The sequence below is a fragment of the Anolis carolinensis genome, chromosome 3 (assembly GCF_035594765.1).
Source record: "Anolis carolinensis isolate JA03-04 chromosome 3, rAnoCar3.1.pri, whole genome shotgun sequence".
In the NCBI taxonomy this organism is placed as follows: Eukaryota; Metazoa; Chordata; class Lepidosauria; order Squamata; family Dactyloidae; genus Anolis; species Anolis carolinensis.
In genome coordinates this window covers 159,470,003-159,495,493 of record NC_085843.1, presented here as the reverse complement: position 1 = coordinate 159,495,493, position 25,491 = coordinate 159,470,003, and the positions used below count along the sequence as shown (strand labels likewise).

The 25,491-nt window shown below is 43.6% G+C and overlaps 1 protein-coding gene across 1 annotated transcript; it reads right to left on the bottom strand.

The window, feature by feature from the left end:
- Nucleotides 1-1,924: 1,924 nt before the first annotated feature.
- Nucleotides 1,925-21,826, bottom strand: vax1 (ventral anterior homeobox 1). The gene is made up of 3 exons (XM_062975661.1): nucleotides 19,135-21,826; nucleotides 15,513-15,700; nucleotides 1,925-6,477 (listed from the first exon to the last, which is right to left on the bottom strand). Exons 1-3 carry the CDS (start codon nucleotides 19,409-19,411, stop codon nucleotides 5,932-5,934), a joined length of 1,011 nt encoding a protein of 336 aa, XP_062831731.1. The 5' UTR covers nucleotides 19,412-21,826; the 3' UTR covers nucleotides 1,925-5,931.
- Between the last annotated feature and the right edge of the window lie 3,665 nt (nucleotides 21,827-25,491).

Genomic DNA, 25,491 nt, shown 5'->3' with positions numbered 1-25,491 from the left:
CTCTGGTTGAGTTCACAAGCATGTGGACAACTTCAACAGAAAGGAGGAAACCATGAAAATGAACAAAATCTGGCTACCAGTATTAAAAACCTAAAAAATCAGAACAGTAAATAAGAAGCAACACTCTGAGACATGGGAACTAGAGGCAGCTAACAAAGGATGCCCCCAGGCAGAAAGTAGCCAGTAGATGAAGCCATTCAATGCCAATTTGGGTGATTAACTGCAACATTCAAGCTGGCCTCCAACTGACAAGAGTTCTTCCCTCACCCTGGACTTCCCACAGATATATATAAACCTTCCTTGCTGAGTTTCTCCATACCTCACAACCTCTGAAGATGCCTGACATAGATGTGGGCGAAACGTCAGGAGAGAATACTTCTAGAATATGGCCATACAGCCCGGAAAACATACAACCCTGAGACCCCATATTACCTACTCCTGATATATAATCCTAGAATCCTAGAACTAGAAGAGACACCCAAGGGCCATCCAGTCCAACCCCCTGCCGTGCAGGGAGGCACAGTTAAAGCACTCCCAATAGACAGCCTCTGTGGGAAAAGCCTCCAGAGAAGGAGACTCCATTACACTCCCAGGCAGTCTATGCCACTCTCCAACAGCTCTTACTCTCAGGAAGTTCTTTCTAATCTTTTCACTCAAATCTCTTTCCCTGCAATTTGAACCCATTGCCCCCTTGTGCCCTGGTCTCTAGAGCAGCAGAAAGTCAGTTTCCCCCCCAACTCCTCAATGGGACATCTTTTTAAATCTTGAAACATGGTTCTCATGTTCCCTCCCTACCTTCTCTTCTCCCAGCTAGATATCCCCCAGGAGGAAAGGAGGAAGAAAAAAGAGAAGGAAGGAAGCGTGGAAGGGATGGAGGGGAGGGAGGGAGGAAAGATAAAAGGGAAGGAAGGAAGGAGAAAAAGAGAGGGTGGAAAGAGGGAGAAAAGGGAGAAGGAAGGAAGTAGAAAGAGAGAGAGGGTAGGAAGGGAGAAAGAGGTAAGGAAGGAAGTGTGGGAGGGAAGGAGGAAGGAAAAAGAGAAGGAAGGATAGGGTGGTGAGAAAGAGGAGGGCCTGAGAAAAGAGCCCAAGGGGCCGCATCCGGCCTGGGCCTGGGTTTGCCCATACCTAGTTTAGCAGGATATTTTCTTCTGTTCATGAACACAAGACTCAGACACTTCTCTTTCCACTGAGCTTTTAAGGATGATGGAGATTTGTAAAATAAGCACCAGTCAGGTCAGTTTGTCCTTGCAGTGGTTAAGGAAAGCGGAGCAGAAACTGAACATTGTTTATACCTTTCTACACAGTCGCTCATTGTGCTTCCTATGGCAAAGGAGGCACTGCCAGGAGATTCCATGCTCTCAGAGAATTTGAGGCCAGGATCAGACCCATTATGGATATTTCTTCTAAAACAGCCCCCCTTTCTTTCCTATAATATTTCTCTCGTTTGTAAATATGGACTAGTAGAAAACAGATTTTGAAGCAATCCGTTGGAGAAATCTGTCAGAATCATACGTATCAAAAATATAACCAGCTTGAGGCATGTCCGCAAGTTAGGAGGTATAACACTTAGAATCAAAAAGCAAAAACGGAGAGAGAAAGCTTTATATTATATATTCCGTGCTTTAAGCATGGCAGATCTGAGACCCCTTCCACACAGCTGAATAAAATCCCACATTTTCTGCTTTGAACTGGAATATTTGGCAGTGTGGACTCAGATAACCCAGTTCAAAGCAAGTATTTTGGGGTTTTCTACCTTGATAATCTGGATTATATGGCTGTGTGGAAGGACCCTGAAATTAACATTTGACAAAAAGGTATACTGTTGTCCACATTTAACAGCAATCTGGTTCCAGGAAAAAAAAAAAGCAGATCCTATTTTGGAGAGCACGACACAGGAGACGCAAAGAATACCTAACTCTTGTCATGGTATAGATAGAATATATTTCACTCTCACCACATAAATACAAAACATTCAAAAATTCAGAACAAGGGTTAGTCGAAGAGGGGACGGTCGCACCCTTCATTCATGTTTTTTCCATCACTAGTTGCCTAGAAACTTCAGACGCAAATAATTTACAATAAAACCACGACGAGGAGGGCGCGTTTCGTGCTGCGCCCTCAGGACGCGCTCTCTCGCTCTCTCTTCTGGGTCTAAGATTGAATGCTATATTATTATTATTATCCACTACATCAACAATTCCACTTTTTTTCCTTTTTGGTTCAAAAGTTTGGTGGCACATGTGTCGTCGCAGTCTGCAAACGCGACGCACTCAAATGTTTCTTTTTGGGAGGGAGAGAAAAATTGAATAGCCGAACTAGCTAAATGTTTTTCCTTGGTTTTTGTTTCCTAACCAATTTCAAATCCTGGGATTTCGTGTAAAAGAGAGACGGGGTGATCAAGAGATGCAGAGTTAGAAACATCAGAAGAGTGTTTTTGTTTTGTTTCTCTCGGTACAAAATCCAATTCTAGAATACGTTCGTTGCATTTTGCATTGGTTTCAACTTGAAGGGGAAGCCTTTTAGGGAGGGAAAGGTGGTCAAAAAGTTCCCAGTTTAAGGTCGGGTTTATGATTTTTAGAAAGCGATATGCTAGAGCCTCCAGAGAGTTGAAAAGATTCAAGTTTTCCTGTGTACACCTTTCTCCAAACATCGCCATCGGCCTCTTGGGGTTTTGTTGTTTTTTATTTATTTGGCCTTTCAGGAGTTTAAATTTGGATTCAGGCGGGAAAGAGGCGATATTTGACCCCCTCCATTTCCTATTGTGATTTTTTAAACCCTGGACTGGATTCATCGCCCCTCTGAACTTGAAGCCACCAGCAACGAGTTAACATAGCCCTGGTTTCTTCCAGATTTTCGTCTCCAGAAAAGCTTGTTTCCACCTTCTTTCATCTGGGTTGCGTGATAGAATAAAGATTACAGTTGAAATTCAAATGTAGAGGCCTTTTTGAGGTGTTTGTTTGTTTTGGCGGGAAGCGAGTTGGAAGAAAATCCACAACAACGTGCCCTTGAGGTGAAGAAACATTTCTGGGGCCCCTTCCACGCAGCTGAATAAAATCCCACGTTATATGCTTTGAGCTGGAATATATGGCAGCGTGGACACAGATAACCCTGTTCAAAACAGATACGAGATTTTCTGCCTTGATGTTCTGGGTTTTATGGCTGTGTGGAAGGGCCCTGAGTCGGAATAGGTTTTGCCTCATGCCTTTAGCTGCCTTTGAGGGAAAAGGGAAATCCCAAACTCCTATTTGGAATACAGACTGCAAGGTCTTGGAAGGTTAACGCCATGGAAAAGAGATGGAGTTTTAAGGGTGTCTTTTTATTTTCGTGTCTCAAAGTTTCCCTTCCAATTGTGCTTGAGGGAAAGGGGGATGCCTTCAGGATGGGATATGAACCCCAAGCCAAGACAAAAATGGAAGTGTCATCCTTTTGAAGTCACATTCAAACATAAATAAATGCGAGGGGTCTGTTTTCGGTGTATTAGGGCCCTTTCACACAGCCATAAAACCCAGACTATCAATCCCGCAATATCTGCTTTGAACTGGGTTATTTCAGTCCACACTGCCATATATTCCAGTTCAAAGCAGATAATGTGGGATTTTATTCAGCTGTGTGGAAGAGGCCTTAGACTTGCCAGCCAAATTCCCCAAATTGGTGGGCAGCCATTGTGTGTGAGAGAAAGACGGCTCTCTCTGTGTGTATATTTATACGTGTGTGTATGTATATATATGTGTATACACCCACCCACATACACACAGAGAGAGAGAGATGCCGCCTTTCTTTCCCATATATATGTATATACATATGTATAATGTTTTGATTTAGGCGGGAAGGACTGAGTGAGGGAGAGTCTCTGTATATGAGGTATATGCATCTATTCTCCCTCATGGTCCTTTCACACAGCCATATAACCCAGAATATCAAGGCAGAAAATTCCACAATATCTGCTTTGAACTGGGTTATTTGAGGGACCTTCCACACAGCTGAATAAAATCCCACATTGTCTGCTTTGAACTGGAATATATGGCAATGTGGACTCAGATAACCCAGCTCAAAGCAGATATAGTGAAATTTTCTTCCCTGACATTCTGGGTTATATGGCTGTGTGGAAGGAACCTCAGTCCACAGTTACGAATATTCCAGTTCAAAGCAGAAAATGTGGGGTTTTCAGCTGTGTGGAAGGGGCCTCACAACCCTATATCCCAGAATACCAGGGCAGAAAATCCCACAATATCTTCTTTGAATTGGGTTATCTATGTCCACACTGCCATATACTGCCCACCTCTTGGCCCTAAGATATGTTGTATAAGTTACCTTATTCTTAAAAAGGACCATGTCGTTGTCAACCTTGCCCTGACTAATGATTCCCGCCCCCTCTATCGAAGATTCTATGATTGCTTATTTTAACTGAATTGTCTTTGTCTTGTTTTACGATGTGTTTATTTTGCTGTGTTAAGTTATTGTATGTTGTTTCGCACTCATGTTGAAACCGCCCTGAATACCTTGGGGGAGATAATGTTGTTGTTGTTGTTGTTGTTATTATTATTATTATTATTATTATTATTATATATTCACCTTCAAAGCAGAAATTGTGGGCTTTTATTCAGCTGTGTGGAAGGGGCTTCAGCCCTTCCCGCCTAAACCAAAACATTGAAAATCCCTCTTCAAGCAGCACCACCCAGCTGAGGTTAAAATAAGCACAAAGCTCGCCCTTTTCTACCAAACCAAGACTTCTTTCTCTCTCATAATTCGCCTTCCCTCCATTCTCCCTATCTCTCCTTTTCCCAAAGGCTCTGACAAGTGGGATATGAGATAATCCACGGTCCTTCCACACAGCCAGAATATCAAGGCAGAAAACCCCACAATATCTGCTTTGAACTGGAATATATGGCAGTGTGGACCCAGGGTCCTTCCACACAGCCATATCACCCAGAATATCAAGGCAGAAAATCCCACAATTATCTGCTTTGAACTGGGTTACAATGCTGTATATTCCAGTTTGAAGCAGACAATGTGGGATTTTATTCAGCTGTGTGGAAGGGCCCTCAAATAACCCAGTTCAAAGCAGATATTGTGGAATTTTCTGCCTTGATATTCTGGGTTATATGGCTGTGTGAAAGGACTCTGAGAGAGAATAGATGCATATACCTTATATACAGCGACTCTCCCTTACTCAGTTCTTCCCGCCTAAATCAAAAGATTATATATGTGTGTGTGTTTATATATATGTATATATAAACACACACACACACACACACACACATATATGGGAAAGAAAGGCGGCATCTGTGTGTGTGTGTGTATGTATGTGTGTGTGTGTGTGTACACATATATATACATACACACACGTACACACACATATAAATATACACAGAGAGAGAGACGGCGCCTTTCTCTCTCACCAATTTGGGGAATTTGGCTGGCAAGTCAGGGCCCTTCTATACAGCCCTATATCCCTGAATATCAAGGCGGAAAATCCCACATTGTCTGAGTGTGAACTCAGATAACCCCGTTCAAAGCAGATATTGGGGGATTTTCTGCCTTGATATTCAGAGATATAGGGCTGTGTGGAAGGGCTCCCAGAGCTCCTGGGAAGTTGGGGTTTGGCTGGTCTATTTTGTTGTCGCCATAGTCTCCGTGTTTTCCGTGGCTGGCGAGGGATTCCTTGTTTTCCATCTCTTCCACTGAACTGAGATCCCAAAACAAAATGCGCTGTCCTTCGTAAGACAAGACGAAGACAAGAGAAGCTGAGGGCGAGAGGGTCAGGCGGGCGAGGAAAAGAGAGGCCATGTTGTTGGGAAGACGGGAAATGTAAGGACTGAGGAGGGAGTCTGTGGTGTGGCCACGATGAGGGACGCCTCACTCTAGGTGGATGGATATTCCATAAATAATCGCCACAAAGAGGGGACGAGAGCAGTATCAAGCGTCGCCCAGTCAGTCCAGGGCCTTCTTCTCGGCGCCTTCTTTGCTGGCCGTCCTCGAGTAAGGCTCGAAGGCCGAGGAGCTCAAGTAGCGGGCGGAGAGTTCCTGCAAGTTCCCGGCCAGCGAGCCGGCCATGAGGGGCGCCGAGGAGAGCCGCCCGGCCACCGAGCCCAGCAGCGAGGGCACCGGCAGGCTGAAGAGGTTGTGAGGCGGAGGCGGCGGGGGGCCCGGCGGGGAAGGGTGTCCCGGGCCCACGGCGCCGCTGCTGACGGAGGGCTGGTGAGGGGAGCAGCCCCCCGAGGCCCCCGTCCCGCCGCCCGAGCCCCCGCCCAGGCCGGGCGCCCGCAAGGCCGAGCCCAAGGCGGCGGCGGTGGTGGCGGCGGCGGCGCAGGGCGGGAGGAGGCCCGGCAGGCCCGGCGGGGAGAGGAGGCGGCCCTGCTCCAGGAGCCGGAGCACGCTGCACGTGGCCGCCGTCTCCGACACCACCGACTTCAGCTCCGAGTCCTTGCCTTGGTCCTTCTTCTGCTTGGTGCGGCGGTTCTGGAACCAGACTTTGACCTGAGGAGGGAGGAGAGCAGAGGCACAAGGTCACCCAATTTATTTATTTACCTCCGCTTTTCTCTACCCCGAGGGGGATTCAAGGCGGCTTACAAACGGCACTTGTCAGTGCCTTAAAATATAAACAACAGATAAAACCAGATTAAAATTAGTGCATGCAAAATAGCATAGATCAAATACATTCCAATGTTAAAACACGTCATCCAGAATCATAGTCTAGGTGTTAAGAGATGTCATCCTGCACTGCCTAATTCTCTATCGTTAGATAGGAAGCCTAGAACAAGGTTAGGGACACCTTCCCTCAGTCCCATGCATGCTTGATAGGCTTTACTCTTATTTCCTTCTTCCTGTCCTGTTTAGATCCACCCCATCCTTTTGTTGATTTTAGAAATGTGATCTCTCCTAGGGCTTGATGTAACTTCCTCAATTTAGCCTTTGGAATTTTTATGGCCGAGAGAAGAAAGGGAATCACCATGCGGTGGTCGCCATGATTCTTCCTGCTTTTGTTTCACAGAGAGGATTTTGACCCTCTACCTGTCTTAGACCAGGTTAGATAAGCTAGTTAGCTCCAAATCTTTTCTATCCATCAATGGATTTCTTTTACCTCAATAAATATTTTTAAACTTTTAAACTGACTTTGCGATCCTTTGCCATCCTGAAGAAAACAAAGGCTTTCCTGAGCTCTCTCCTGTAAGTTTTCCTGCTGTTTTGGAAGAGATACTTCCACACGCTCTGCTGTCTTTCCTGGGAATTTCCCTCACAAAAGAAGGTAATTTGAGTTTAACAGCCCCCAGATTCCCAACACTAGGCCGTTCCATAGTCTTGTAGTAAGTAGTCTGCGGTTTGTTCTCCACACTCGCATATCCTAGACTCCAGTTTGTAGCCCCATTTTTTAAGATTGAGGGCCCTTCCACACAGCCATATCACCCAGAATATGAAGGCAGAAAATCCCACAATATCTGCTATGAACTGGGTTATCTGAGTCCACACTGCCATATATTCCAGTTCAGAGCATTTTTTGTATCAGGAGCGACTTGAGAAACTGCAAGTGTTTCTGTTGTGAGAGAAGCAAGGACGTTGCCCAAGGGACGCATGGATGTTGTATGTTTTACCATTCTTGTGGGAGGTTTCTCTCAGATAATGTGGGGTTTTTTTCAGCTGTGTGGAAGGGGCCTGGCTTGGCATTTCCTGGTACCAGAGCGCCTTCAGTCTCCTGTGTGGCCAGGAAGGACTTTCTAATCCAGAATTAGCCACTGATTTTTAACCTGCCACTTTTGGACTCTTGCCTGCTGAGGTATTCCTGCTAGTATCTCTATAGATCTGAGAACCCTTCCATACAGCTGTGTAAAATCCCATATTATCTGCTTTGAACTGGAATATATGGCAGTGTGGACTCAGATAAACCAGTTCAAAGAAGATATTGTGGGATTATCAACCTTGATATTCTGAGTTATATGGCTCTGTGGAGGGTGCTTAGAAAGCTATTTCTTGGTTTAAGGTGTTTTGGAAAATGACATTCATAATCTTTTGGAAAATAAACTTTGGGAGATCATAACTTTTTAGAAAAGCATAACCTTTTAGAGAAAGAGCCAAAAACCCTTTAGAGTAGAATCTTCTCTTGTGGTATACTAACAGAACCATTGCAAGGCAATGGTTTCAGTTGTTGGACTGAGGACCCTTCCATACAGGTTCTATAGCCCAGGATATATGAGTCAGCACTGCCAGATAATCTGGGATAAACAGAAAACCTGGGATAATATCCTGGTATATAGGGCCTGTCTAGAAGGGCCCTGAATAATCTGTTATCTCTGATCTGTTCTGGAAAGCAGAGATTTGCCAGTGCATAAAAACAGCAGAACTTTAAAAGTGTTTTTCAGTGCCCAAATACTCTCCCATGTCAGGAGACAAAATGAAATAGACTTTGGTAAAAAAAAAAAAAAAAAACGATACTGTATTTGGTTTACACACAACCATCATGTGTTCAGCATACACAGATACATCAGTCCAGTTTCAGATATGTTTGAGATGGTTCCCTGTGCCAACCAGCCAGAGCATCTCTCTTATAACAAAACAGCGATCAACAGATCACATAGTCAGAAGGAGAGAGAGAGAGAGAGAGAGAGAGAGAGAGAGCATATGGTCTGCAGCCCCTTTTATAACTTCTCAGGAACCATAAAGTAGTAAAGGCGCTGCATACCAGAACATACATACAGGAGACATTAAGCAACAGGATCATAGCTAAAAATTGCTAGAGAAGGCTTTCCAACAGATAGTCTGGATTCTGTGATCTGAATAGGACTGAATGGTCTTGTGGTCTCTTCCCATTCTAGGCCCTTGCACTTTGCTACTCTGCTGCGGAATACAGCATGCCCAGTGTGGAATACATCTCACCACATTAAGGCAGCTGGAGAAACTATACTGTTTAGCCCAGTGGTTCTCAACCGGTGGGTCTCCAGGTGCTTTGGCCTACAGTTCCCAGAAATTCCAGTCAGTTTACCAGCTGTTATGATTTCTGAGAGTTGAAGGCCAAACCGTCTGGGGACCCACAGGTTGAGAACCACTGGTTTAGCCGGTATTGCACCACCTGATATCCATGGAGAAGTAGCAGCTATTAACATCGCTGGCCCGGCCCATCCTCTGTTCAGATATCAGCCAGCATGACAAAGCCTTAAATCAAGAAATAGCTGTATGAGGGCCCTTCCACACAGCCATATAACCCAAAATATAAAAGCAGAAACCCCCACAATATCTGCTTTGAACTGGGTTATCTGAGTCCACACTGCCATATATTCCAGTTCAACATAATGTGGGATTTTATTTAGCTGTGTGGAAGATACCTCGGATCTATAGAGATACTAGCAAGAACAACTCAGCAAGTGAAAGTCCAAAAGTGGCGGGTTAAAACCCAGAACCTCAACCAGTGGCTGATTCCAGATGAACCCCCCCCCCCCCCCACACACACACACACACACACACAGGAAACTGGGCAACTTGTAAGCTGCTGAAGTGAACAGACTGTGCCCTGGTACCATGAGATGCAAATCCAATCTTAAGAAATGCGGCTTTAAAGTAAAGTCCATGGCATGCAAATGTGAAGAAGAGCAAATCATAGACCACTTACTACGATGCAGCCTGAGCCTTGCCACATACACAGTGGAGGACCTTCTTACAGTGGTACCAGTAGCACTGGAAGTGGCCAACTTCTGGTCAAAGGAAATGTAGTATAATGCCAAGTTTTGAACTTTGCTTGTGTTTTTTTTATAATTGTAACTGTATTCTCAATTCGCTTCTGACACAATAAATAAAAAAAACTGTAGGATTCTGGGGCTGGGCCTACACTGCTTATGTGGTGACCCTAGACATCCAGTGTAGACGGGAAGAGAGAGAGGCCTTCTGGGAAATGGTCATACTCCTAAGTCGACTCATCCTTCCAAGTCAGGCTGGATCTACACTACCTTATATCCCAGGATCTGATCCCAGATTATCTGCTTTAAACAGGATTATATGAATCTATACTACCAGATAATCTGGGATCAGAAGACAATCTAGGATCAGATCCTGGGACAGAGGGCAGTGTAGATCCAGCCTGAGTTAACTTTCCTTAGAAAGAGGCAGAAGGGAACACAGGTGTTCAGGGGAAAACACACAGCGGAATGAATGCAGTTTGGCACCACTTTAACTGTCGTGCCTCAATGAAATAGAACCATGCACATTGTAGTTTTGGCAGCCTTCCCTGCCAAAGAGGGATGGGTTTGAGCCATGCCAGTTAAAGTAGGGTCAAGCTGTATTATTTCTCTAGTATAGTATAGTATAGTAAATGCGCCTGTACTCTGGTTCAAATGAAGAAGAAAAAGGGGTCTCTCTCTGTCTGTCTGTCTTTTTTAAGAAGAACCCAACAGTTAATTCTTTAAACGTCCTTTTAAATAAAATAAATAAATAGCACCACAATGACGCTTCTACAGAAATGGGGTCTCCAATGCCCCTATGCCTACATCATCTACGACCTTTTCCGGAATTTGCGGGGAGGAACAGTCCTACTTGCACCTTAAGGAATATTTCAATAACCCATCAGTATTTGAGATCTGCGCACCAGCCCCTTTCTGCTTTGAGACAAGCCTCTTCTGAATGGGCCACTTGCTCAATGCCTGAAACCAAAGCCTTTCATAGCATCTGTAGAAACCTCAGTTTGGCCTTTAGTGTTCCTTTTTTTTTTTTTTTTTACTGTCGGGTTGGGCTGCTCTCTCCAGGCCTGATGTGTGGCAAAAACGAGCTGGCGCGTCCTGGAGCGTTTCCAAAGGGCTCAGCTCCCCTCCTTCCAGTTTTTCGGCTTCAGACGCGTTAAAGGGCGCCTGCAACGCCATCCCTCTCTCACTTTCACCCCCTCCTCCCCTCGAGCGACTTTAGATCTCTTCTCCTTCACCTCAAATATGATTTCACTCAAATCAATATCACATGCCACGCTCTGGCTTCGGAGGCTGTTTCCTTCGTCGTCCGACCTCGGCTAAATCTGACAGCCAGAAATGCTAATGAGCTTGTTGTCATTATTACAGGAAGGCATCTTTTCAAGAAAACTGAAACCTCTCCCTTAATGCGCTTAGTCTTTCTCTTTTTTGGTACAGATTGTTTCTCGCTTTCTCTCTTGACCTTGGAAGAATACTCCCACAGGACTTTCCGGTAAAGAAATCACACCTCTCTTTGCGCCTCGCTTTCGCGCTTTCTCCCCAGTCCTTCCACTCTCTCTCAGGCCCAGTATCCCTTAAACTAAAAGAGATCTTAACCCGAACCCATTTCATGAGCTTGAGTGGAGCAATCGACCAGTGATATTATTTTTAGATTTAACTAGAAATGAGAAACCTATCTTTTGCCTCCTCCTAGTCGAGGAGGTCCTTTTGCAAGTTTATTTTATCTCTGCCCACACACAGAGGCATATTCGTCTTGTCATCTTTTCTTAAGGCTTCCTTCTTCAATAAATATTTCCACTCGAATGGGTTTTTCCTCCCATTTAACTCCCCTTTCCAATTATTGATATTTTTGCGCAAATATTTAGAGCATTGGGAAGGACAAGAATGGCTCCGTGGCCCTTTAGCGAAATCGCTAAAACGCATTTACAGCAACATTACAAAATATTAGCGTCCTGCTCTCTGCTGTCCACTGTTGCTTTAAATTGCTGATATATTACGTGTCTATCTGTCCGGCTATAATTTCTCGTTGTATCTTTTTTTGCCCCTATTTCTTCCTTCCTTTTTTAAAACCCAAAAGTGGTACGATTATTTTACGTCACTGCAAAATTATACACAAGGGACATGCGTTCATTGCAATTTTAGCTATACTTTCCATTGCGCTAAATGGGGCCTGCTTGTTTCTCAGGCCTAGACTAGCCCATTACATTACATGGAATTTACGCCTGCCTCAACCATGTAAGGTTGAGAGGTATGGACCTGGAAGGCACTGAACAGACTACACCAAGAGTTGTAGAGCCAACCTTAAGAAATGGGGCTACAAATTGGGGTCCAGGACATGCGAGTGTGGAGAAGAGCAAACCACAGACCACCTACGACAATGCAGCCTGAGCCCTGCCACAGCGCAATGGAGGACCTTCTTATAGCAACACCAGAGGCACTCCAAGTGGCCAGCTTGGAGTATAATGCCATGTTTTTGTATTGTTAAATACAACTGTACCCTCTATAAAGGAAAATAAAATAGAAGAATTGTGACATGGAAGGAATAAGTGGAGCATAGGACACAACAGTGGCAACTAGGGAGAGGTCTGTACGGATTTCCTGGCACTGCGGATCATTATGGAATAAATAAGCCTAGACTTGGATAGTACAGGGTCCCAGGGTCTGGTTTTTATTTATTTATTTATTATTCAGACTTATATGCCGCCACTCCCCTAGGGCTCGGGGCGGTTTACAAGAACAGGCTAAAATCTAAAACAATTTAAAAATCTAAAACAATTTAAAATTGGGCAGCTTGAATTTCGTCTTTCTCCGCGGTTGTCATTAAAGACTAGTACCCTAAACATACTACTAGACCTTCGCGTGTCTTAAAAACTTTAAAAAAACAACACCCGTTTGCTTTTCTGGACAGCAACATCTTGAGGACTTTTTGTCCACCATGAGCCACTCGGGAACAAACCCCATTCAATCCCGTGAGCTTTGCTTACGGTGAAACCTGCAAAGGTCGCTCTGGCCTGCAAGGTAGGTAGGTATCTCCACAGGCCTGGCTTCTTCCGAAATCCTTTGACAACCCATTTTTGCATCCTTATTTGGAAAAGTGTATGTTCTTACTTGGGCACGTCCTTGTTCACTGTCTGTACTGTATACAGGTTCAGAGGTTAACGTGACACGCCTAAATCCACGAGATCCTCTCTGATCTTGGAAGCTAAGCAGGGAGAGCTCGATTGAGCACCGGGGTGGAAGACTGCCAACCAATACCGGTGTTGTAGGCTATATTTTAGAGAAAGGAACCGGCAAAACCACCTTTTGAGCGTTCCTTAAATGAGAAAACCCTATGAGAAAGGCACGCGGTGGGCATAGGTCGATAAAGTGACTCGAGGGCACACACGAGCCTAAATCTTAAATTCTTAGTGAGACTCTATTTTGCGGGCAAAGGGGATATTATTCGTCAGGAACAGTGAGAAGGTTTCCGTGTCTTGAAAAAATTCTTTCGAAACGTATATCCTAGCATGTCTTCCCCGGTAGCTTTTACTCAGTCCATGTATTGCAACGCCAATAGTGAAGACGGCAATACACACACACACACTGAAACCAATGGCTTCCACAGGCTCTCCAATCTGATCAAATGGAAATGCCACCTACTTTGAATCCTCTCTGTCTGTCTGTCTCATTTCCTCCCAGTAGACTCAAATCAAGGAAAAGCTTCATGAGAACCACCACTCCTCTTAATGTCCCCCCAACAACAGCAAGAGTATACATCTGGGCAGCTAAATCAGGAAATCCCAACTGGATGGCCCCCCACGAAGGTCTTCTTCCAGGGGCAAACCAAGAATGGGCAACTTGGAAATCCCTGAACAGACTCAGAAACAGAGTGGGCAGATCAAAAGACAACCTGGCTAAATGGCACTACCTAGAAGAATCCTCCACCTTGTGCGACTGTGGAGCAGAACAAACAACTCCGCATCTCCGCTTGCCCACAATGCCCTGCCTCATGCTCAGAAGAAGAATTGTTGTCGAAGGCTTTTCATGGCTGAGATCACAGGGTTCTTGTATGTTTTTGGGGCTGTATGGCCATGTTCCAAAAGTATTCTCTCCTGACGTTTCTCCCACATCTATGGCAGGCATGCTCAGAGGTTGTTATGCCTCACAACCTCTGAGGATGCTTGTCATAGATGTGGGCGAAACCTTAGGAGAGAATACTTCTGAAACATGGCCATATAGCCCGGAAAACATACAACAACCCAGAAGAAAAATTGTTTAAAATTACAGACAATGTGGGTTGCCCGTTTTTGGTCTAAAATTATTTAGCCGCTTGTGCTCCCTGTATTTTATCAGTTTTTATTTATTTATTATGCAATGCTTGTGACGAAATAAATACATTTGTGTTAATCTCCACCCCCCCCCCCCCCTTTCCAGGTGGTTTGTACATTATTTGTGTTCCCCTGCATTCCCGTTATGACCACCTTCAAACGATTATGATTATGATTAAGACCTTCATTTGGCAAGGAAATTGTGCGCAAAAAAAAAAAAAAAATCTCTGGAGTGATACAGCTGAGAATCGGGCTTATGGAGACTTTTTTTTTTGCAAAACCGTTTCTTGGATAGAACTCGAATGAACTCAACGTGGAGTCACCCCAACAAATATCGGGAGCTCTCTCTACTAATCCGAATCACTGCGCCGTGCGTCAGAGGGAGAAATCTGGTTCTCTTAGACCCTATTTAAATTGACCATTGAATGCAGTTTCAAACGGCATCGCTCTGCAAATGAATACATAGGAAATCCTGGAACTACTTTGAGGCCCAGATGGTGATTATTACACAAACCAGGGAGCCCACTCTTTTTCTTTCGAGCACTTTGGTGGAAGTTTGAATTTACTGGGTTGCTGTGAATTTTCCGGGCTGTATGGCCATGTTCCAGAAGCTTTCTCTCCTGACGTTTTCACCCACATCTATAGCAGGCACCCTCAGAGATTGTGAGGTATATTGGAAACTAGGCAAGGAAAGTGTTTATATCTGTGGAAGGTCCAGGGTGGGATAAAGAACTCTTGGAGGTAGGTGTGAATGTTGCAATTAATTACCCTGATTAGCCTTGAAATACCTTGCAGCTTCAAAGCCTGACTGCTTCCTGCCTGGGGGGATCATTTGTTGGGAGGTGTTAGCTGGCCCTGATTGTTTCGTGCTTGGAATTCCTTTGTCTTTGAGTGTTGTTCTTTATTTACTGTCCTGATTTTAGAGTTGTTGTTTTTTTTTTAAAAAAAATGCTGGTAGCCAGATTTTGTTCATTCTCATGGTTTCCTCCTTTCTGTTGAATTTAGTTTGGATCTAGCTTGGAACTGCATTCAATATAGTCACTGTGGATGAGAAAATGAAACGAACAATGAAAATGAACAAAATCTGGCTACCAGCATTAAAAAACTCTAAAATCGGGACAGTAAATAAAAAACAACACTCTGAAAACGGAATTTCAGACAGCAAATAATCAGGGCCAGTTACAGCTCCCAACAAAAGATTCACCAGGCAGGAATCAGCCAGGCCTTGAAGCTGCAAGGCTCTTCAATGCCACTCAAGGTGTCCAATTGCAACATTCACACCTGCCTCCAACAGACAATAGTTCTTTCTCCCACCCTGAACATTCCACAGATACATAAACCCCACTTGACTAGTTTCCAGCATTCCTCGTTAGCTCTGAGGATGCCTGCCATAAATGTGGGCGAAACGTCAGGAAAGAATGCTTCTGGAACATGAACGTGCAGCCCGGAAAACTCACAGCAACCCAGTGTGAATTAAGTTTGGAACTAGCTTGGAACTGCATTTCAAGATAGTCAGTGTAGATTGAAGCCCAGTCCGGAGGAGTACCTGAGTTTCGGAGAGGTTGAGCTGCCGGGCCAGCTCGGTCCTTTCGCGCCCGACAACGTATTGGCACCTCTGGAACTCCATCTCCAGCCGGTAAAGCTGTTCCGCCGTGAAAGACGTGCGGGTCCGTTTGGGCCGGTCCAGATCCAGCCCTTTCGGGAGGATGATCTCGCGGATGGAGCCTTTGGCATCTGAGAGAAAGAGAGAGAGAAAGGGTGGCAATAGGAGAAGGAGGCGCTGGGAAACCCGGGAGGCAGGAGAGAGAAGCAAGGAGGCAGGATTCAGACCAAAGAGGCGTCCAGAAGCAGAAAGCCTCTCCTGTCAATTGATCCCAGGGAGACCCCAGCATTCGCTGTATGCTTCCCACATCGAGGCCTTGAAAATGCAATCCGTCTTCCCTCCAAGATCTTCCCCGAACAAAGCTTAGAGCCCTTCCACACAGCCATAACCCAGAGGCCTTTCACACAGTCATATAACTCAGAATATGAAGACAAAATAACCTACAATATCTGCTGTGAACTGGGTTATCTGGGTCCACACAGCCATATTTTCCAGTTTGAATCAGGAAACGTAGGATTTTATTCAGCTGTGTGAAAGGGGCCCCAGTTAGTTCATGTCTTTCTTCCGTCTTGTCCTCGATTTACCGAGACTGTGGCTCTCTTCTTTGACCACAAGGCACAACGCTGGCCACACCTAACTCTTTTAGTGTGCGTGCAAAGCAGGCACCCAGGTCCCTGTTTACCCCCAGCTGCCCTTTCCTTTTTATAGGAAGGGGAAAGTGAGGGTGGAGGGCCTCAAATGACGCCCAAAGAAACCCTTCGTTGCTTATCTCGCCACCACCTCCATATCCGCATCCTTGTCTTTTCCACAATTTTCCCCAACACAGTTTGCATCTAAGGGCCCTTCCACACAGCCCTATATTCCAGAATATCATGGCAAAAACCCCATAATATCTGTTTTTAACTGTGTTATCTGAGTCCACACTGTCATATATTCCAGCTCAAAGCAGATAATGTGGGATTTTATTCAGCTGTGTGGAAAGGGCCTTAGATAAATCAGTTCAAAGCAGATATTGTGGGGCTATCTGCCTTGACATTCTGGGTTATATGGCTGTGTAGAAGAACCCTAAGAGAAGTTCAGATTTTAAGGATTAGGATCTATTATAATTTACTATTTTTGCTTGGCCTTATTTATTAAGTGCCTCTCTTTTTGGGAAATTAAAATATATATATAACAGACATGCAAAGACATAAAAGCGGTGCTTTTGAGACCTAAAGAGAGAAATAAACACAGAAATGCATGCAGAGGAGAGAGAGAAAAGGGAAAAAATGGTATTGTAGAATTATTGCATTGGGGACTTGAAGAAAGACAAGAGAGTAATTCAGAAAGGAATCCAACAGGAAAAAAAGAAAAGAAAAACCACAACAAACCCAAACTAAACACAGAAATGCATGCAGAGGAGAGAGAAAAAAGAAAATGATTTTGTGGAATTACTGCAATGGGGACTTCGAGGAAGACAAGAGAGTAAGACAAGAAGGAATCCAACAGGAAAAAGAAAAACCACAACAAACCCAAACACTATGTAGCAGGAATGTTTTTAAAATGTAATGAACGGGCTTTTCCTTTTCGCTTTTGTTTCCAATAACATCGAGCTGCTAGTTATTGGAAACTATAAAAAATGATCACAATCGAGGGAAGACTTCGCATCTTTTTCAAACCACCTTCAACCCCCAACTCTCCCCAATTCTTGAAGGTGAACGAAATGCTGGTCAGGAATGGGCTCCCTAAGAGTGTCTCTTCCGAAGTGGTTTGTAAAGAATAGTTTCCTTGCCCAGGATCGAAATCGGGGAGTCAGAAGGGCCTTCAGACCCCCTCTCAGGAGGTATTTCTAAATATTGAGCTCCAGAGGTTGTCCTTCACCTCCTCCTCCTCCTCCTCCTCCTCCTCCAATAATAATAATAATAATAATAATAATAATAATAATAATAATAATAATAATAATAATAATAACAACAACAACAACAACCTGTCTCCAACTGACAAGAGTTCTTTCTCCCACCATGTACCTTCCACAGATATATAAACCTCCCTTGCCTAGTTTCCAATATACTTAACCTCTGAGGATGCCTACCTTAGATGTGGGCAGAAACGTCAGGAGATAATGCTTCTGGAACATGGCCGTACAGCCCGGACAACTCACAGCAACCCACTAGTAATAGTTTATTTGTACCCCGACCTATTTTTCGCCTCCATTGAATGCTAACTAGTAACTACCGATGAAGTCCCATTCCTATCCCCATTGAGTTCAACGGGAAGTAAGTCTAGGAACTAGAGGGGCGCCCCATTGCAAGCGAAGTCTCCTGAAAGTTGGGGTGAAAGACGTGGAAAGATCTGGCAGGCGAGGCAGATATTCGCCTCCCTCCCCACAAACATCAATAACAACAATAATAATGACAATACGAGAAATACATGGAGAAAATAGACACTGTGTTGCTGTGAGTTTTCCGGGGTGCATGGCCATGTTCCAGAAATATTCTTTCCGGAGTTTTGCCTGCATCTAAAGCAGGCATCCTCAGAGGGTGTGAGGTCTGTTCGAAACTAGGCAAGTGGGGTTTATATATCTGTGGAATGTTCAGGGTGGGAATAAGAACTCTTGTCTGTTGGAAGTGTGAATGCTGCAATTAATCACCTTGATTAGCATTGAATAGCCTTTGAGCTCCAAGATATGGCTGCCTAGTGCCTGGGGGAATCCTTTGTTGGGAGGTGTTAGCTGGCCCTGATTGTTTCCTGTTTGGAATTCCCGTTTTCAGAGTGTTGTTCTTTATTTACTGTCCTGATTTTAGAGGGTTTTTTTAAAAATACTGGTAACCAGATTCTGTTCATTTTCATGGTTTGCCCCTTTCAACAGAAAATTTCAGTTTCAATTTCAACAGAATTTGACTCTAAAATCTAAAACTGTAAAATGAAGACAATATATAAATCATATACACCACGCAGGAAACAGAGGAATTTCAGACTCAATTTTTATGGTTTCTTCCTTTCTGTTAAAATTGTCCACATGCTTGTGGATTTCAATGGCTTCTCTGTATAGCTTGACATGGTGGTTGTTAGAGTGGTCCAGCATTTCTGTGTTCTCAAATAATATGCTGTGTTCAGGTTGGTTCATCAAGTGCTCTGCTGTGACTTCTCTGTTTGGGTTAGTCTGCAGTGCCTTTCATGTTCCTTAATTCGTGTCTTTCTCCCACCCTGGACCTTCCACACATATATAAACCCCACTTGCCTGGTTTCCAACAGATCTCACACCTCTGCCATAGATGTGGGCGAAACGTCAGGAAAGAATACTTCTGGTACATGGCCATACATCCCGGAAAACTCACAGCAACCCAATCATTCCGGCCATGAAAGCCTTCGACAACACAAAATAGACACTGCCCGATCTGGGATATCCAGCCACCTCCCAGTGCCCAGCCTCGATTGCAAAACAAACAGAGTTGTGAAACAAAACAAGGAGAGAGTGAAACAAACCTAGAGAGTGAAAGGGAAGAATGAAAAGTCTGCCTTTCCAAACACACACACAGACACACACAAATACACGCTCTCAGGCACAAGAACGCGACGCTCCTACCTCGGACTAATATTCTCCGACAATAATCCGGATCAGTCGAGCTGGATTTGTTTTTATTGCAATCTTCCACGGCGGCGCCGGAAGCTGAAAAAGTCCCTTGCTGCTCCTTCAAGAAGGCCGTCGAGAGCGTCCCCTCGCCGCCTTTCCCTTCCTTGCCCTCTTTATTATTATTGTTGGCGTGGTTGTTGTTGTTATGCCCGTTCTTGGACAACCGGTTGGCTTCCAGCTCCGGGTTGGTGTTGCATCTAACGTCCATTTTGTCTGGTTTCCCAAACATGTAGTGCAAGATGGTTTTAGTTTTAGTTTCTTCAAAAGGAAAGTACCCAAAAAGAAGGAGGAAAGGAGGGGGATTTGGGAGGGGGGGGGGGAGAGAGGAGAAGGGGTGGCGGTGTGGGTGGAAGCGAGGCGAAGCCGGTGTGTTGGGCGAGGGCACGTCTTCTGACCAGATGAGGGTCCCCTTGAATCCGGCGAAGGGGTCTGCAGAGAGAGAAAGAGGGAGAGAGAAGGAGGGAGAAAGAGAGAAAGAGAGAGAGAGGCAGGGAGCCTGCGCCTTCCTCAGTCCCCGCGTCCTAGTGCCAGTGTCCAGCTTTCTCCGTCGCCCCAATGATCAGGTACTCCACAGTGCAACTCTAAAGTGATTTAATGCCTCCCTTATTACAGAGGGGAGAGAGAGAGAGGGAGAGGGAGGCGGGGAAGAGAGAGATGTAGTTGTTAGATACCCAGAGGGACGCACACTCTCTGCTTCAATTGATTACGGGTAATTTTGCAGCCTCCACATTTAGGTTACCTCATGAATACACTAAATTGTTTGGATAATATATCACATCGTAATGGGTGGTTTGTATGCTTGTCCCCAATCAAGTCGAGTTTAGCCAGTGAATAAACTGAAATGATTGGCCTTGCTTTCAGGAAACACACAATCAAAAGACGGAGACTTCCAGAAGAAGGGGAGGAAAGAGAGAGAGAGGGAGGGGATTTTTTTTAAAAAAACTTTTGACAAATTCAGCCCGAATTGTCAGCAGCCATTATGAACTTTCTGATCCTTTTGTCATTTGGGAGTTGTAGTTGCTGGGATTTATAGTTCACCAACAATAGTTCACCTACAATCAATCCAACCAACGATAGAATTGAACCCAACTTGGCACACAGAACTCCCATGACCAACAGAAAATACTGGAAAGCTTTGGTGGACATTGACCTTGAGTTTTGGAGTTGTAGTTCACCTACATCCAGAGAGCACTGTGGATTCAAACAATGGCGGATCTGGACCAAACTTGGCAGGAATACTCAATATGCCCAAATGTGAACACTGGTAGATTTACAGTCTTTCTCCTCCAAGGCACGCCCCAGAAAAGGCATTGAGAGGCATAGAAAGACCCATGAACTTGGCTCAAGAGATCCTTGATGGCTCCACAAAAATAGCTACACAGGGCACAAACCCCCACCAGTGACTACCCGCCCAAAATGAAAAGAAGATATTGAAAATAACTGCACCCAGTCTCTGGGCACATAGCCCTTTGGAAATACAGTAGAGTCTCACTTATCCAACATTTGTTTATCCAACGTTCTGGATTATCCAACACAGTCTGCCTTTTAATAGTTAATGTTTTTGTAGTCAATGTTTTCAATACATTATGATGTTTTGGTACTAAATTCATAAATACAGTAATTACTACGTAGCATTACTGTGTATTGAACTACTTTTTCTGTCAAATTTGCTGTTAAACATGATGTTTTGGTGCTTAATTTGTAAAATCATAACCTAATTTGATGTCTAATAGGCTTTTCCTTAATCCCTCCTTATTATCCAACATATTCGCTTATTCAACATTCTGCCGGCCCGTTAATGTTGGATAAGTGAGACTCTACTGTAAATGACAATAATAACCTTATTGAAAATGAAAAATGATGTCATATCCATTTGGCAAATGTGAATCTCTATGAACATGTGGAGACCACCTTTTGAAAACCACTAGTCAAGAAAAGAATGATCTTGTTAGAAGTCAATTCTTTGAACAAGTGATATTCATAAGCATTCATGTAATGGCACACAGGTAACTCAGCTGTTAAACTGAAGAACCATGTCTTTGAACTGTCAAGGACAAAGACATGCCACTACAAAATATATATTTGGTTAGCAGAGGATGGTTGTTTCTTTGGCCTTGTTAGAAGTCAACTCTTTGGACAAGTGATATTCATAAGCATTCATGTCATGGCACACAGGTAACTTAGCCATTAAACTGAAGAACAACGTCTATGAACTAACAAAGACATGACACTACAAAAAATATTTGGTTAGCAGAGGATGGTTGTGCCTTTAAAATTGAAATTACAGTTGCAGTTGCCCAAAAGATATACACTCCCTTGAAACCTATTAGTTTAAAATATGCACTCAGAGATAAAAACAAAGCCTTCTTTGGAAAATAACCTATCTTGTTTACTCACAAACGTTTTGTACAAATTAGCCATAGAGGCATACTTCTTATTAAAGTTCAGTTATAGATAGGATGTAGTTCTCTATGTGTTGAGTACACAGGGTATCATTCTTAATCAATAGTCCATAGTCTTTAGGTATAGTTGTACTCACTGAAGTCCATAAGTCATACTTCTCTACTGAAGTCCAAACAGCAACTTGCATCCACCTCCAGTGAGGTGTTCAGCAGACACTGAATGTAAAATGGAGTCCTGAGTCTGAACATGTTCAGTACAATCACATATCTATAACCCCTCCCAAACAAAAATTTACAGAAAGTGGAAAATCAACATACACACAGAACACAGGTTAGCAAATATATACATTAACAAATGAACAGTGAAATGCTTGGGAGGTTGATATTTCCAACAGAAGAAATATCCCCTGGGGAAGAAGTCCAAGAGAATACCCTTCCTTCCTTTCCTAGTTTTTTTTTCCCTCGGAAGGGGAAAACAAGTAAAAAAGAATCCTTCCTTTTTCTCCCCAGCCAGCCATCTTCAACTCATCTCCCCTCCTGAATTCTATTCATACATTTGTGTGTGTGTGTGTGTGTCCCTCTTCCTTCCTTCTTCCCCATTCTCTGCACCTTGACAAACACTGAACACATTTGCTTTCTTTTCCTTTTTAAAAGGCCTGTTTTGTATTCAGATGGATCCAGGAGAGTGAGAGAGAGGGAGGGAGAGATCTCAACTGCGTGATCTACTAAAAAGGGGGGGGGGGTGTGTGCAAGAGAGAGAAGTCCTCCCCCCTGACTATTTCATTGTCTCTGCTACAATATCTTTGAGAACCGCAACAGCCCATAATCCAATAAGACCATTGATTAGGCTACAATGATTCAATTCAAGCGCCTGGCTTTGTGCGGAGAGCATGCTCCGGCCTTTCTTGTCACCTTGCAGGGCAGAAGCCCCCTTCATACTGCTCTCCTTATTCAGGCCTTTATGGGAAATGTAGAGCCAAAGGAGTGAAAGATGGCAATTATCTAATTGGACTATTAACAAACAATTCTCTGAGTGTGGCTGTCTGGCATTGGTTCTTGGGCGGGGTGAAAGGCCACATGTTGCACTGGCCTCCTTGACAAAAGAGTTTTAGGGGGCCAGGCAGAGAGAGGGGAAGGAGGGAGGGAGGGAGAGAAAGAAAGAAAGAAAGCGAGGGAACTTTTCACACAGCATCCAGGCATTTTTTTGAGTGAGATTACATCCTTTCCCGTACTCTCAGACTCAATACTTCTATATGAGGAGGAGATGGGGAGGGAACAGGAGGAGAGAGGCTTTTAGTTAACTTTCTCAAACTAAGAATGACACCGAACTGCTAAACAAGACAAACAAGACATTTTGAGCAGTGGGATAGAGCAGGACCTAGTTAGACCAAGGCTGTCTCCTTAAGCTCTCCACATCAAAACAGGAAAAGAAAGAGGCATTCTTCAAGTAAAATAGGATCTTGGGTGGGTGGGGGACCAAAAACAACCTCAAATTCGCCCAAGGACCCACTTGAATGGATTATTCATGTGCTGGGTCTGAACAGCAAAGATATAGAGGCTTTTCAGTACTCCCAGCCACACAAACACACACACATTTAGCAGGTTTGTTTCTCCTGGAGACTAATTGAAATCTGTGTTACAATTTGATCACCTCTTCACAGAACCACTTGGGCCTGTGGAAACTACCTGAAAAACTTCCATATTGAAACAGGGAGCTAATTATCCCAGCAGCTGTTGCCGTGTTGTGGTTAAGGTATTGGACAAGAGACAGGGGAGACTCAGTTTTCAGTCCTCATTGAGCCACAAAACTCCTTGGGTGATCCTGGGTGAGTCATGCTGTCTCAGACAAACAGCCTTGGCAGGGTTACTGAAATGATAAAACGAGGAGGAGATTCATGTATGGTCTTCTGCTTTGAGCTTAAGGGAAGAAAAGGGCACAAATATAACTTGACAATACTGTCTGTAAATCATCAACAATATTTGCTAATGTACCTGTTGCTATGTGAAGATTTGGGTTTCAGGATGCATTTACTGCTGGGTCTGCTTCTAGGGCCCCTTCCACACAGCTGAATAAAATCCCACATGAGCTTTGAACTGGAACATATGACAGTGTGGACTCAGACCACCCAGTTTAAAGCAGGTATTGTGGGATTTTCTGCCTTGATATTCTGGATTATATGATTGTGTGGATGCGCCCTAGCTCACATACCGTGAGGCTAGAAGCCAGTATATGAAGGCACTATATTCTGGTAACTACTCCCACAAGGAGCCTGACTCACCAACTTCACATCAAAAGTGCAGTATAATAAATGAATTGTTCAGCCTAACTCCTAATAGCTGAAATTAGATAGATATAGGGTAATTCCAATATCTTTTAGTATGTAGTGTTATTAATTAATTAATTATTATTATTATAATTACTATTTCATTATTTAAATTTTGCTGTCCACTACAGGCAGAATGGAGTAAGCTATGCTAGTAACAAATTCAGTATGAACAAATTGATTTCCTAATAGTTTCACTGGAAAAGGGAGAGAAGTAAACGTGTTAAGGAGGGATGCATTTTTCCATCAATTTATCAGTTAAATTAAACAATCTAATCAACCAACCAATCAAACCAACTTAAAGGTGCCCTTGATTAATCAGGCAACATTTTAGACAAATTGATTATTGATATAAGTATCTACACAAACTACATATGGGAAGCAGCTTTTAAAATAGGTGTTCCCTTTTTCTCATATTAGAAAGATTGTGCCTTCTAAGACAGTATTTTCAAACTCTGTGCTTTCATATGTTGGATTACAAGTCTCAGAATTCCTGGCATTTGCACACACTACAATATGGGGCTTCCAGGAGACAAAGTCCAGCAAAATGTGCAGTCTGAGGGTTGGGAAACACTCCTTTAAGATGATGTTGTTACAATGCCTCTATACACAATCCAAAAACAAAATATGACCCTTGCTTGTGCACTCTTCTTTTTCTAATGCAGAACCTTATTCACATTTAATCAACAATCACACTGTCAATTCACATAGTGAACCAATTAATAATGCAGTCGCACATTTTTCTATTCAGAAATATTGGTGCCTCCCATGTCATCAGGGCCACTATTATTCAATAATAATAGGAGGCTATTCAAGATAGCAAACATATTGGAGTGATCCAGTCCAATACCTTGGATAGATCTGTCAATGTTCTGATTAAACTCTAGAGCAGATTCACTAACCTTGGGTTCAGTAGCTACCTCTGCCTCCCACTGAAAGCAAAAAAAAATGTAATCCCAGAAATTGAGTATGAACCTTTAGGTTATGATAACCAACTAACCTACCTAAATATTAATGGATACCCTTTAACGTGAGAAACCATTGAGAACTTCGGTTCCATGTATAACAACAGTTTCCTCTGTCCTGGACATATTGCTCCAGGGAGCCAGGGCTTCTTGCACTGAAATATGCCTCACTTATTCTGCACTGTTGAATGTCAGTTATATGAACCTTACCTATTAGTCTCCTCATTGTCCACATTAATGGCATCTTTTATGTGCATTGTACTTTACTAGGCTGGAGCCTTTTACAATGGCTGCTTTTTTCCTCTCTCACCCTCAGACCATTTAGATAAAGAATGTAGTACTGTACATATTTCCAAGGGACAATGACAATAAAAAGCATTGCAATGGTTCATGTAGGAAACCATTAATATCTCTATCTGAAGGACACTGGTTTGCAAATGCAACAGTTCCCTTAATTTATTCTCTCTTGAATGCTCAGCTCTTGATACTGACTACTCAAAGCATGTATGAACTGACACTGTTATATCTGAAATAATGTGAGAGTTTGGTCTATGGGGGGGTTTTTGGTTCATGATGGATCTAGGAACCATTGCTATCCAAGGTGCTGAATTCTACTTC

Coding starts and splice junctions, on each gene's coding strand:
- vax1 (XM_062975661.1), bottom strand. CDS start 19,411: ATGTTTGGGAAACCAGACAAAATGGACGTTAGATGCAACACCAACCCG. Junction 15,701..19,134: donor TCGGAGAATATTAGTCCGAG/GTAGGAGCGTCG, acceptor TCTTTCTCTCAG/ATGCCAAAGGCTCCATCCGC. Junction 6,478..15,512: donor TCAACCTCTCCGAAACTCAG/GTACTCCTCCGG, acceptor CTCCCTCCTCAG/GTCAAAGTCTGGTTCCAGAA.